Source organism: Etheostoma spectabile, chromosome 6 (genome assembly GCF_008692095.1).
Source record: "Etheostoma spectabile isolate EspeVRDwgs_2016 chromosome 6, UIUC_Espe_1.0, whole genome shotgun sequence".
NCBI lineage: Eukaryota > Metazoa > Chordata > Actinopteri > Perciformes > Percidae > Etheostoma > Etheostoma spectabile.
Window position 1 is genome coordinate 7,483,348 of NC_045738.1, and position 14,220 is coordinate 7,497,567.

The 14,220-nt window shown below is 39.6% G+C and overlaps 2 protein-coding genes across 2 annotated transcripts in view; both read left to right on the top strand.

Annotated features, from left to right (window-relative positions):
• Positions 1-192, top strand: part of hoxa2b (homeobox A2b) — a 1,518-nt gene extending 1,326 nt beyond the window's left edge. Inside the window, exon 3 of the mRNA XM_032517955.1 lies at positions 174-192. Within this exon, the coding sequence (XP_032373846.1) occupies positions 174-192 (19 nt within the window). The remainder of the gene's footprint in view (positions 1-173) is intronic.
• Positions 193-3,621: 3,429 nt separating this feature from the next.
• Positions 3,622-12,729, top strand: skap2 (src kinase associated phosphoprotein 2). The gene is made up of 13 exons (XM_032519309.1): positions 3,622-3,793; positions 4,192-4,297; positions 4,433-4,458; positions 4,848-4,949; positions 5,737-5,817; positions 6,138-6,221; positions 6,359-6,483; positions 6,852-6,915; positions 7,028-7,150; positions 7,330-7,407; positions 9,113-9,237; positions 12,286-12,389; positions 12,503-12,729. Exons 1-12 carry the CDS (start codon positions 3,754-3,756, stop codon positions 12,376-12,378), a joined length of 1,047 nt encoding a protein of 348 aa, XP_032375200.1. The 5' UTR covers positions 3,622-3,753; the 3' UTR covers positions 12,379-12,389; positions 12,503-12,729.
• Positions 12,730-14,220: the final 1,491 nt, after the last annotated feature.

The following is a 14,220-nucleotide window of genomic DNA, read 5'->3' on the forward strand; positions in this document are numbered from 1 at the left end:
TGTTCCTATCTGCGTGTCAACAATAGGCCCGGACAATGATAATTCCCCGGGCCTGGACGTCTCTTTGCAGGATTTCCAAGTTTTCTCCTCCTCCTCCTCTTTCTCACCAAGTTTGTCAGATTCGGCACAAAGTCCCCTGTCTTTATCATCCGAAACGTTTGACCTTTTCTCAGAAACACTCACAACAATTGACCTACAAAACTTGAGCTATTGAACAACGTTTTATTTGAATTCAGACACTTGTGTTCAGTTAATACTCAGTTTTAATCTCACAAATAAGGTAAGTTAAAGCAAAAACAACAGAGGTACTATTTAGTCTGTATGGCAGTTTATTCCATTGGGCTGCGAGAGGAGAGTTTATTTTTATATGGATTTCGACTATAACTGAGCAAAATAATTTTCCTGAAATAAAACTTTCCATTGATGGGAATCAGCCGCACTATTGTCTTATTTCACAGTAAGAAAGCTTGGAGAACTCATTGCTTTTAGGACTATACGATAAAACATAAAATAGCCTACTATACATGAAAATGTTGGCCATAGGGAAATGAATTATGCTCATGCATAATTCATAATGCTGAATGTCGTTTCTCGTATTCAAATCAGGATAATATAAATGGTTTAATTTCAACGCCACAGGATATTTTTTAAATTATAGTCGAAATTGACAAGTTCTTGTAGATAAATAATATTGATTGTATAATCTCAAACTTCCCCAAAACTTTTATTTAAATTAGCCAAATATAAACACAGAGCACTATCAAATACAAATCAAATGCAAGAGATATTAATGTCAAATTATATATAGTTGCATCCTCGATTGTTCCAAATCTTTAATTTCATAAGTTTAGTTGAACGATTTTATTAACATGACCATGCTTCTGGTACAGATCTCAGTGATTTATCTAATCTGGAGAAAAAAGCAGATTCATTACCTCCGCATGTTCAAACTCAGAAAAAGAACATTTGCAGGGAGAATTGCCTGCTAGGAGTCCCAGGCCAAAAGCTATGACTTTTCTTGGCTCTCTAATTACATTTTATTGCCTATAAAACTCACAGCACTGAGGGTGCTTGTTTATAGCCCGATCTGCAGTGTAATACAATCTCTTTGAATTTAGAATGCGCCTTACAAGGCCATTGTGTTTTTCAAAACGTTGTATGATTTAAAAATATATAAAGTTAATTCAGAGCAGACGATATAAGACTTTTGTTCCCAAATATGTGGAAACTATAATTTAATAGGGTATTGTAATTAACACAGTAGCAAAACATAGACAATGGTAAGATGTCAGGCAAAAAGCAGAAGGTATTTATTCTGTTTATTGTAAATTGATTTAATGAAAGTAAATGTATCTGGACTAAGTCCCTGTTTACTGCTGAAGGAATTCTTCCCACCGACCAGTTGAGCCTCTGCTCGATAAAGCGCACACCAACAGCCGTGGTCGCAGTTTCTTTATTAGGGTACTGTTAAATGTTTAGGGGGGAACGGTTGATGGAAAGCCAGAGGTTTTTCCAGCAATCACAAGATTAACTATATCACACTGATCAATTATTCTGACCAACGTCGGCAGGCAACGTGAATCAATGTATAGGATCTGTAGCTCAGGATTGATCAGGTTGGACTCGGAGCCTCACAGCAACAAAAAAAAGAAGTGAGGTGGTGAACTACTATTACTGAGATTTGTACTATGATGGTTAATTGTGATCAATTGAAAATAGATAGGAGAAGTCTAAAGTCCAGGATGCAAAGGGGATTCGGTTTGGCGCTGAAGCCACTGAGCTCATTTAAAATAGTAAGAGTGTCAGTGTCTACAGTGTCTACAGGCTGCAAAACCAGGCCTACATCTCACATTTATTATTTTAAAAGGTCACTTATTCCTTAGCACACTCTGCGAGTTTATTTGACTGATAATGCTCATTCAAGGGAGTGATAACATTCAAAATGAATACGCAAAATAAAACATACATCATATTATTAATTTTTTCCTACATCCACAGGTTTCACCGTGATAATGTGCATACTTAAGCATTACATGATCAGACTCCTGAATTTGATTATTTAATGTTTTTAGTATGGTTGTATGAACAAGTTTGGTGACTTTGAGCAGCTTGGTCAATGTGCATTGAGTTTGAAAGAAAAGTAGATAAGTAAAAATTCTATGGGAAACTACAACGCTTCACTTTGCAGATCCCTCCCTCCCTCCACACACACACACACACACACACACACACACACACACACACACACACACACACACACACACACACACACACACACACACACACACACACACACACACACACACAGGTCAAAGTTCAAGCTGGCTCCTCTCCTCTCCAAGCTGGGAAGAACTACTGCCAGGTCAGGAGGGGGTCAGGTTTTGAATGACTGCAGAGGGGTTGTGGCTCATATTCTGCATTCAGAGTATGAATGCGGAAACAATAACACTCATGTGGAATATGATCTGAGGTTGAATTTTGCATCAAGGCGTGAAGAATGTGATTTTATCAATTACCCAAAGATCTAAAGGGTTGGTGGTGCTCTTTTTCTCAGGTTGATTCTGAATTAAAACCAGAACATTTTAACACTTGACATAACACAAAGATATAAAGAAATGTGTAGAAAAATGCTTCCCTCTCAGATCTCAATAATCAAAATACATAGGCTATTTTCATCTCTGACACAAAGAGAAAAGACAACTAGACAAATAAGAAGATCAGACATTGTTTGGATGTTAAAGTCTTCCTAAAGCTGCTGGACTGAAACTGGAGTAAATAGAGTGTTTCTGGAGGGGAGTCTGTGTGTCTGGCAGCACTGACAAACACTGTCCACCACTTGCAGCAGAAGAAAGAGCTGAAGGTCTCCAGGCAGCCCCTCCAGAGCTGCACTGACATTTCGGTTTCATTTCATCACAACAACAAGCTATACAGTTCAAAGGCATGTCTTTAAACCTGGATTGGGGAATTCTGGTTGTCAAAAGATGACTAATGAATGATTGACACCTTTATCAACAATATGACAACCAGCTGCTTTCACGGAATACACCAGCAGGCACAGGTTTGACTTGATGTTAGAGATGAGTTGTTTAGGGGGATTTTCTTGCATCAGATAAGGAAGGAAAAATGCGTTTGCCATTGACTCTACAATAGAAACTGATTAACTTACAAACGTGATTTAAGAATAAACCAGTGCAGGCCCATTCAAACATTGATGTTCAAATCCGAAAAAAAACCTGGCGCAGAGACCTGCACAACAGTTTTATATAATTGCCTTCTCGACTATTAATGAGCCCTGTTTAGATTTACAATGTTGACATAATCATAAACCCAAAGTGCTTGCCTCATTGTAAAAAAAGACACTCCCTACGCGTCCAGTGAGTCAGTCACAGACTTAGGCCTAAGTACCAGAGAAATATGATCTGGAATCAATCAAAAATATGATCATGCGTTATCCGCTGACTTTATTAGTCTGTAAAGACCCGTTGCTCCATTAAAGCATCAACTCCCCGTCATCAGTAGCAGTCAAAAACTATATCACAAAAGCTGATATAGGCCAATACAAGTCAGTGTGGAATGGATGTTGAACAACAAGCAGGTGTCAGTGTTTTTTACTGCTGCGGAACCGTGTGGTCAGTTATAAATAATTAGCAGATGAACTTCCGTGTCTGTAAACTCATTGCTACTTCCGTATCGTGGGAAGTGCTTTGCCCCGCCGGACTGTCCGTGGCTGTCAGAAACTAAACTCTCACAACAATGCGTCCCATTCCCGAGGAGTTAACGACGCTCATTTCAGGTAAAACCTTCATGAATTAATGTTTATTTGCACACTGCGGGCTGCTTTTCGTGTTCATTGAGGGCTTGTGTCACAAAACCCAGCTTTAAAGAGACCGTTTAGTAAAAGAGGAAGCACAGGCTCAGAATGGATGGCTAAATTCTTTAGTCAGATAAGCACTTTAGTCCAGTTGCATCTGGTCAACACGCCATTGGTGCTAATTCTGACATGCTGATCAGTATCAAACAATTCCCGGTTCTGACGTCAAAGCTGCAAACTGCTGTGTTATACTTTTGAAAGTTAATATGATCTCCAGCAGTACTGGGTTGTTTGACTGGCAAGATAAAAAAAAAACGCAATCAGTGAGTGACATCAGATTGTATGAAGGATTTACCTGGTATTTATTGTTTGATTTTTAGACCTAGAATATTTCCTCTGTGATGGATTGAAAGGAGAAAATCTAAGCAAAAAGGCAAAGGATAAGAGGGAAGCCTTCATCAAACGGATTAAAGAGGTCAAATTGGGGTATGTCTGTTTGCATAGTATCAGAGATCCCTGTGTTTTGGAGTTTGGTTATAAATGTGTCACTTAAGGGAATTTTTAAAGATTCTAATGCAAAATGTGAAAATTGTTAACATCCATTTACTGTCTCCCCAACAGTTTCCCACAAGATTTCAAGGACAGAAGTGAGTGTTACACTGGGGCCACACAATTTTATATCCTGTGATAAGAAGTCACAACATCAATCTAAGGGGTCACAAGATGAGTCAAATTTATTATATGATGATACACCCCTTGAAATGTATTATCTCATTTTCAAAAATTAAGTTTACCAACTCAGAATATAAGATCAATTTTGATACACAATTCTTTTCAGACTTTTCTCTATTATTCACTCTTCTTTTAGTTAAAATACTGTATTGTGCTTTTGAAACTTCTCCAAACAGTGTGACAATGGAAAATCACTCATCAAATGAAATGCTTGCACCTCATAGATACGCACAACAGGTTGAGAACCACTATGTAAAAATATCACATGTACCTTTACTACACAGCACTTCCTGTTTACTCATAGGTGGAGATGATGAAGATGAAGATGAGGAGGAAGTTGACAGCAACAATGATGCAGGGTCGCTGCTGTCAGAGCGCACAGACAAGGACGAAGACGCTTTCGAAGGTAAGCAACAAGCTCTTAGCAGACATCTTGCTGTTGACTTGCTAACTGCTAACTGTGGATTAAAGTCTTGGAAATTGCATCTTGTCATGAAAATACAAGCTAGAAATCGTTGGGTCTGCTCCTTGGAGAAAGTGACTTTGAGTGGCACAATGAGGGAGACATTCCAACTGTAACTTGGCAACATACTTGGGAAGCAATTTGGGAACACAACTGCTTCTCCCACCACCTCTTTCACCCCACCCCTTTGACAGTTGGAGCATGCTTTATTGCTCTCAGCCATAGTCTGGGGACTGAATATTACTGCCATGTTTTGTAGTTTGAGAAACAACATGCCTCAGTATACAGTAGCTTTAACCCTGTATGCCCCATCTTGGCAATATTTAAGATTTTGGGTTTACTTTTATAAACAGAGTATCAGGGATATCCTTGTGAAATGGCTATTAGGGGTCTGGGGTTTATGGGCTTCAAGCAGCTGCCAGTTTTATGGCTGCTCTTTCTCACAAAGCAACTTTGACACAGCAGTTGAACATTTGCATTGAAGTTGCACGCTGCAAGGGGAATCTCCTCCAGAGAGAGCCAAAACATTGCTTAGTGGAGCCTCTGTGGATTTTGCCTCTTATTTTAACATCAGTCAAACACATACATGATACAGAAATGTGAAGAATACAAGATGTTAGTCAGAAACCCAGCTGTTTATCTTTTAAAATTTTAAAAACAAATGTAATTTTCACTTTTGCATATTAAAAACACTTTGAAAGGATATTGGGTTTCCTCAACTGTTCTCAAGGTGCCCAGCAGTCCCCACCTGTGGCGGCTCAGGACCTGACGTCTGTTTTTAAAGCGGGATACCTTGAGAAGCGCAGGAAGGGTGAGTGCTCTGCTAATAAGATAAATAAACATGTTTTAATGGAGAGGATATTGCACACTTACATTTGAAAGCTCCAAAAAATATTGATGTTGCGTTTTGACCTACAAGGACCTCATCAGGCAAAACATTTGGATTTTTTTCTGTATGACAACAAAAATGACACCTCCAACTAAAAATAGGATATCCCATGATATAACACTCAAAATTCTATTGGAATTTTCAATTTCTATCGCAAATCACAGCTCTAATTCCCTTCTCAATAAACCAGAAAATTATTCATAGCCTACAGTTGGAGATTATTGTTGGTTTTCCCTCCACAGATCATAGCTTTTTTGGCACCGAATGGCAGAAGAGATGGTGTGCTCTTAATCATCACACATTCTACTACTATGGCAGTGAGAAAGGTAGTTTTTCACACATTTCATCCCACTCAATTATGAATCACATACTGTTTGAGAAAAACAAAGTGGATGGATATTTGGCGTTCTGCTGCTGTTGTATCTGAACCATTAATGATGATGTTTTAATTCCTTCTAATCAGACAAGCAGCAGAAGGGGGAGTTCAGAATCGACGGGTACACTGTCAAAATGAACAGCACTTTACGGAGAGACTCAAAGAAAGACTGTTGCTTTGAAATTACGGCTCCAGACAAGCGAGTCTATCAGGTACGCTCATCTCATGTTGATGATTTGAGTCACTGCTGTTCTAAGTGTATACCTCATTGAAAAACAAATGTGGACTTGAGATGTGCCATGTTTAAAACTTGGCATGGAATGTGTGTACATGCACTTCATTAAGTCGTTATTTTTAAAAACCTATTCATTCATTTTACACTGCTGCCTTTGCAATGGCTCAATCTGACACGCATATTTAAAACGTCGAAATGAGTGTTTCTAACATTCAGACTCTTCCATGTGGAAAATTTTACTATGCATAAATACAGTATTATTTGTTTATGGTAATTAATATATGTAGAACTGAATATTGCACTGATGGAAGTTTTGATTTCTTTCCTCTTTTCCTCTCATCACAGTTTTGTGCGTCATCGGTGAAAGAGGCGGAGGAGTGGGTGAAACAGATAGACTTTGTTTTGAGAGGTTTGAAACATAAGAACTCATCATAATGCTCTTAATGTCAGAAACAGCTGTGCGTGCGTGCGTGTGTGTAAGTGTAAGAAGAATAGAATGTTCTATGTTCCCCTGTTTGTAGATATGACAGGCATCATCCCAGAAGATGAAGAGGAGGAACAGGAACTGTACGATGATGTTGGAAATATAGAAGAGACAGCCAACTCTGTGCCGATCGACGAAGAAATCTATGAAGTGCTCCCAGGTCCGACCAATCCCTGCTTTGCATTACTGTGACGATCTGTGTTGTCTTACAGAACATGAAAAATGGGATGCATCTCTTTTATTCAAAGGGTTCATTTTTAGCCATTGCATATTTTTCAGACAGAGGAGCATTGTTTTAAAATTATTACACTCCAATCCATCAATATCTTGTTTCTCCAGAGGATGACATGCCCACTCCAGCAAAGCCTCCTCCAAAAGTGGAACCAGCCAGCAAACCTGCTCCTCCTGCTGCTTCAGGTACACAGTACCAAAATTAGTGTTTGGACTACATGGATAGGAGTGGTGTATTTGGTTTTTGGATTAGAAGATAGTAAGAAAGGATGGGGCAGGGATCAACAAATTAACAATCTGTCACTTAATAGTTTTTTTTGAGCTGTGAGCAAACTTAATTTTCTAAGCCTCAGTAGAGAAGAAGTGACATTTACAGAGGAAGTTTCTGTGAACATTTGCAACTGACAGTTAGCACAATGCTGTAAATAACTGTTGGCCTAGTTGGCCAACTTCCTTTTACAATAAGTGACGTATTAAAGTTCTGCAAGCACAAAAATAGCATGCTATTTATCTCCATCTACTGTATCTATGTAAACATACCCACAACTAGGGCCCAACTGATATTGGGCTTTTTGAGACCAATATCAATTTTAGAGGGGAAAGATTCCTGGATTACCAATATGTGGCCGATATAGTGATGTTTTGAGCTGGAATGGAAATAGACTTCTTCTATGTGGATTGTGTACCTATGTTGCACCGATATGACTATGCAAAGGTACTCAAAAGGACTCTTTCTGCTATACTTATCATTATTATACATGCAATGCATTACATTGTCAACCAATTCTTGAAATGAACACTGAGAAAATTAAGAATAAATAAAATTGAAAATAAATAGCTAAAATTAAATTATGATCAGCATCAGTCAGTTGTGTATGAAAGATGAAATAATAAAAAAAAAATAGATATACGAGACCATTTCTAAACCACCCAAAGCCTTTTTTCCTGCATCATATGTTATATAAAAAAGGTTTCATATTGGTGCGTAGCCGAAAACATATACGGCGATACCAATATGTCTGTGATACGCCAATATCTGCCGATGGTGTCAGCCAACCGATATATCTCTAGCTCCACACACAACGTTAGCACGCCTACAAACAGGAAATGGTCCCACTTGAGATCAATAATTAGGCTGAGCGTTGGCAACTCTAACTGCTAAGACACAAGCTGTGTTCTTATTCCCACTACTTACTAATTGTATAGAGTATTCCATACTGTAATTGTTATAGTGTGCTGTTTCACCATACTTCATCATTTCATACTAACAGAAAAGGATGCAATACATACGCTCTGCTAAGGTGGCTTTACAGTGTAGCTGCGATTAACAATTATTTTGATTATCGATTTAATTGTTTTTATCGACAAAATATTTGAAAATTGTGAAAACTTCTCAAATGTCTTGTTTTGTCTGAAGACCAGTCCAAAACCCAAAGACACTTTAAAGAGAGTTTAAAATGATAAAAAAGAGAAAATCCTCACAATAGAGAAGTTAAAACCAGATAACTTTTGACTGAAAATTTAACCCAACAAAGACTAAGTTAGATAATAGCTATTTTGTTTTTTGAGTTGTTCCTTGAACTGTTTTACCTCCATCCACAATAGCGTTCATCAACAGCACACTCAAATCAGTGTTTGCATACTCACGGTTTTTAGTAAATTGTGCTTCTTTGCCAGTGTGAACATACTACATACTCAAAACCTAGCATTTAGTATGAACTTGGCACACAGCTGCTGTCTGCCTTAGTTCTGTTTTAGGCTCTCCACTGCCTCCTGTTGGTTTTGCTGCACACAAACAATCACTTCTGTGTCAGACCTGTATATTTGATATGTTACACTCTCAGTAGAAAATATTTTTATATTTTGTGTTTCTTTCCCCTTTTCTACCCAGTTAATAAGAGTACAGATAAGAGCACAGACTACCCCAACTTCTACCAGGGCTTATGGGACTGTACAGGGGACCACTCAGATGAGTTGTCCTTCAACCGTGGAGATGCCATCTATATCCTGAGCAAGGTATGGTTAGGGAAACCCTCCTTGTCAGAGGTAAAACATGGATTTGTCCCTTTCTGAGTGTTTTCAGGATGCATGGGGAAGCCAAGATGAGCTCAAACCCAACTGATGCGACAAGGTTTGTAGTCAAAGGGGTTCTGCTGGTCTCAGACCACCTAAAGTGAGTTATTTCTCGGCCCTCAGAGGAGCCGACTGTTCATATCCTTTACCGGCAGCACCTGGCCCACCGCCTGGAGGTGGACTGCTGATGGTAAGAGGCAGACGGGGCTAGTTTCTCTCTCTGGCACTGTGATGGGGATTAGTTGTGTCACAACGGAAACTGTTTTAGTGCTGCTGGCGGAGGCTGGGCTTAGCTGGCACACAGTGCCATTCCATCACTTCCATCTGGACTGTTTCAGCATGCTGCTGCCATGCCAGGCGGTGAGCAGCCCTCAGCCCACACACCTCTTAGACGTCTCTCTCACCTCGCCAAATAGGAATGTGTGTTCTCAGGAAACCCAGGCTCAGTCCACCACTCTGTTTCAGAGCAGGTGAGGACGTGTAGTGGACGCACAATTTCCGAGGCTTGTCGGCTAGGCGTGGGTGCCAGTTATTGAGGACTGAGGGGCTGTTCTTTACCTTTATTAAGTAACTAAACAGGAGCCCTTTTGTGCTTAACTGGTTCATGTGAATATCAAGTTGGATTTTGATGTAATTTATTTAACAAGCTTGTTCTTGAACACTGCACTGTAATAAGTCAAGGAATTGTATACTTTTACCGATGCATGTCGACCCTGTGGTTTCTGTAAAGAAAGAAAAGGGAAAAAAAGGTGTAAAATGTGCACCATCCAGACTGGCTATATTTCCTGTCTGGTTTGCGTTGTGTGGGGCAAGAAGTCAACTGACACACGCTGTTGTCAACTGGCCTTTCCAAATTCAAGTCTGCCATCTAGTGGCACCTCACGCCTATTAAGACTTATAAAAACGTGACTGATGAGCTCAGGCAATGATTTATTTGTAAAAACCTGAATTATAATTTAGGCTACTAATTACATTTCTTTTTCAGCCAGGATCATACAATGTAGGCTGCTCTTTTTTTTTATTATTAATTACTGTTTATTTCCTGATTTTATAGATTAAATGCTTAGTCTATAAAATGTCAGAAAACAGTGAGCCTAAGGTGACAAATTTTTTGTCGGACAAACAGTACACAGTCTAAATACATTTTGAAAAAAATGACTAAAGCAAGCAATTTTGAATCTACTGCTGACTAGCTAATTGATAAATTGATTTAGCACTAATGGAAGGAAACCAATGCACATAGCAGACAGACACAATCAATGGTCATTGGCCAAATGCCTGTTTATGACACGTTCTTCGTGTGTGGAAAAGGACCAAGAATCAAGTTGCCCTTTCACTCAGACTGGGAGTGCCATTAGCTGAAACCTTGGTGTTGGGGGTTGTGGCCTGCTGCGAAGGCAATGACCATAAAACCTGTCTGGACTGCAGCAGCCAGCTGCAGCTAAAGGGACAGTCGACTCCTTCTCCCCCCATTCTCTTTTCTCCCTCTTTCCTATGTCCCTCCCCCATTCCACAAGCCAGAAATAGCTGTAGTGTTAGAGCTGCGAGACCCCCCAGTCAGGACCCCGGGTGTTGATTATAGGGCCTGACTGGAAGTGAGGAAGAGTGTGTTGTCCGGATATGCTGCAACACCCCTTCATCTCCCCCAAGTCACAGCACATAAAACAAGTCAAGGGATGTAACATTTCACTTAACTTAATTGGCTAGATGGGTTTTATAAAAAGTAAACACTGTGTAAACATGTTGCTGCTGTCGTTATCGTTCCTGCACATCTTTTCACCTTATCACTTGTTGCTTTGTGCTTGTAAGCCAAAGCATCAGCTGTGGAGTGTTTCATTTAGACAAAGTAATAAAATGATGGAACAGTTTATCCAGTTTTGTGTTAATATGTGTTTAGTCAGTGTGTGGTATCATTAGTCTTCCACAGCTCCATATATGTGTTCTCATGTTGTGTCCCGCACTCACTCAAGTAGGACTTATTTGTCAGCCAGAACTACGCAATGAGGTGTTGCTGTTTTTCAAAGGCTAGCTGCAGGAAGTCATAAGGTACACCCACACACACACTCGGTCTAGCACTCTCACACGCAATTCATGTCAATCTGCTATACTAGCCCCCAGGGGCTTGTACAATGTCCTTTTAATCATGTTCGTTTCTTGTGATGTTTAATTTGCTGTTAATAACTTAGATGTACTAATTACTTTTTACTGTATTCATGTCCTGTGTATCAATTTTTCACATGGAAAGCAAGTCAAGCACCTTTTTTTTCTGATGTGATGAATGACCCACCAGACAACGGTCAATGCTCACCATCACTATTGTTATTGTAATGTTCTTGTGTCTAATACTACCATCAGATCATTACCATTCAATACTCTCTCCTGGGAATAACTGGACACAGATGTGGTTCCTCCTCATCCCAGAGTTTTGGCATATATTTGAAACATTGTGCAGGTTCCTCTTCCTTCAACCTTGTCAGATTGTGATCTCCAGTGCTGGGAAGACTTTGATGTGAGGTCAGGCTCTTGGCCAGAGAGAGCGAAAGAAAGAGGGAGGTATTCTCCCCTTGTCTCAGATCTCTCCCCACAGCATCCCCCTCACAACTCTGCTTGCTGACAGCCATTTGGAGCTATTACTTGTCATGCTGTGACAGATTTATGTGTGATGTGCTTTACGCACACTGAGGTTTTTGTGTGGAGTGGAGGGATGTGTGTGTGCAGTCTCAAAACCGACAGTGGTTAGGAAGGCAGGACAGGAAAGGGGAGATGTGAAGTTGTTGATCGGATGTAAATGTTGTTTGGGAGGTGGGAGTAAACAGTGAGTGAACAGAAGAGATCTTGTAAATAGTTAACGGGCAATAATGGTAAGACGTGCTTTCAGCCAATATTAGTGACAGTGAATGAAGGCCGGGGATGTGATGTAGAGATGAGAAAATGTGTTTCCTCAACACACTCTTATCATTATCTTAATGGTCCAATTTGTCCTGTTTTCAGGAGTACCAGAACTATGGCTGGTGGGTCGGAGAGAAGAATGGAATTGTAGGAATCGTCCCCAAAGATTTCCTGATGGAGCTTTACGCTATATAAATACACCCCATGTAAGTTGCTCAGACCTCATGACTGCACTGAACAAGTTTCTTCCACTTGTTTGAATATCAAAATATATAACTGGAGGTAATCCACTATATTTAAATGAAAGTTTCGTTTTCAGGATCATTCCGTCACATATCCACAAGAGACTGATGACTGGATGAAACTATTTTCATGTGACTGAAATACATATTTGCCAGTATATTTTTTATATTATCTGCATGTTGCACTGCTTGTTCATATTTATATCCTAGCCAAGATGGATATAGTTTTTCCACACCATTTCATGCACTGCTTTTGATAAATTTGGTAATTGCAAATGGCAAGATTAAAAAAGATTTAAACATATTGGTTGTATCTGAGCATTTGTTTTTTTTCAATATTTAACCTGTGATTTAAGCCACAAGGTGGCAATAGAGTCTCTTCAAAGGTCATAGATTACTACCTCTGTAACAGATGTTCCTGACCAAAATGCCACATGCCAGTTTTTCTTTTTGTTGCTGTGGGACACCCATTCTGATATTATGTTTACAGACTAAATTAACATTGCCAGTTTAAAGACAAATACAGGAGGAAGAAGGTTAACAGCAGAAAATAATTTAAAAAAAAACAGTGTGATGGAGGTTTGAAGTGGTGGTAATGTTGCAGTGGATATTACACATGCCTTTGGTCTGGGAGATCTGGGTTTGATACATCAACCAATGTGTCCCTGAGCAAGACAATTAACCCCTAGTTGCTTCAGAGGCGGGCAACCTCTGATATATAGCAATTGTAAGTTGCTTTGGATAAAAGCCAAATGACATGTAATGTAATGAAGTGTTTTCTGGAGGAAAGAAACAATATTACAATAAACAAATTCCTACAATATCAGGCCAATGCCAATATCAAATCCTGTGCACACATCAATTATGTGTACACAAAACCCTGGATGAATTAAGAAATATTTATTTCTGTTTAAAAATGTGTTTATTTATCTGGTCAGCACTTTAGTTCTGAGCTTCAAATGGACACTGGGCTTATTTTATGGCACCTGAGAGACTGTGCCGGGCAGAGGATCACAGTGTGGCAGATGGTTGGCTGTGCTGCATGCCTGAGTGAAACGCCTGAGGTACACTAATAAGACAGCCACCCACACAGATAGCACGGATGCTTATCACCCTCTGAGGGGCTGTTTGACAGCCGGCGAGGTGGCGTTAGCTAGGCATATCCCTCTGAGGTTACATACATACTGTACATATCTTTTTACTGCCTCCTCACTGAAAGACCAAAGTTGTACTACACTTTTATCTATCAGGGTAATCTATTCCTTGTGGTGTGTTGTGGACAAAAGGGGCCTTGTCAAGGTTTTCTCAAGGTTGAGAGAAAATGGGAAGGAAAATGCATTCATTAACCAATAACTCACTGTATCTTTCTCTCCCACATCCCTCTATTTTTCCCCCTTGCTCCTGTCTCTCTGTTTTGTTCTGTTGAGTGATGGGCTAGTCCTCTGTCCTCTGGGTGACATTCAAAGCCAACATAAATCCAGCTCTTTACGGTATAGTGCAGCGATAAAGCCTCTCTGCTAATTGGAGATGTAATGGATTATCATAATTAGTTATTGAATATACTACATTGGATAAAGAGAGGAAAGTGTTTTGAGGAGAGAAAAGGCATGGACAGTAGTGAAACAGGATTACCAAATAATACTGACAAAGACTGTGTGTGTGTGTGTGTGTGTGTGTGTGTGTGTGTTATTCCATCATTTAGGCAGATTATGTAACACTTAAAAACATGTTTTGGTGCTGATGTTGAATTGGTGGTTAATACATACAACACAAATTTCTTTACTTTTGATACAGC

What these genes read in the sequence shown, in the direction of transcription:
- skap2 (XM_032519309.1), top strand. Translation starts at nt 3,754, where the DNA reads ATGCGTCCCATTCCCGAGGAGTTAACGACGCTCATTTCAG. An exon ending in CCTTGAGAAGCGCAGGAAGG is followed by an intron (nt 5,818 to 6,137) that starts GTGAGTGCTCTG and finishes TTCCCTCCACAG; the next exon opens with ATCATAGCTTTTTTGGCACC. An exon ending in AATCTATGAAGTGCTCCCAG is followed by an intron (nt 7,151 to 7,329) that starts GTCCGACCAATC and finishes TTGTTTCTCCAG; the next exon opens with AGGATGACATGCCCACTCCA.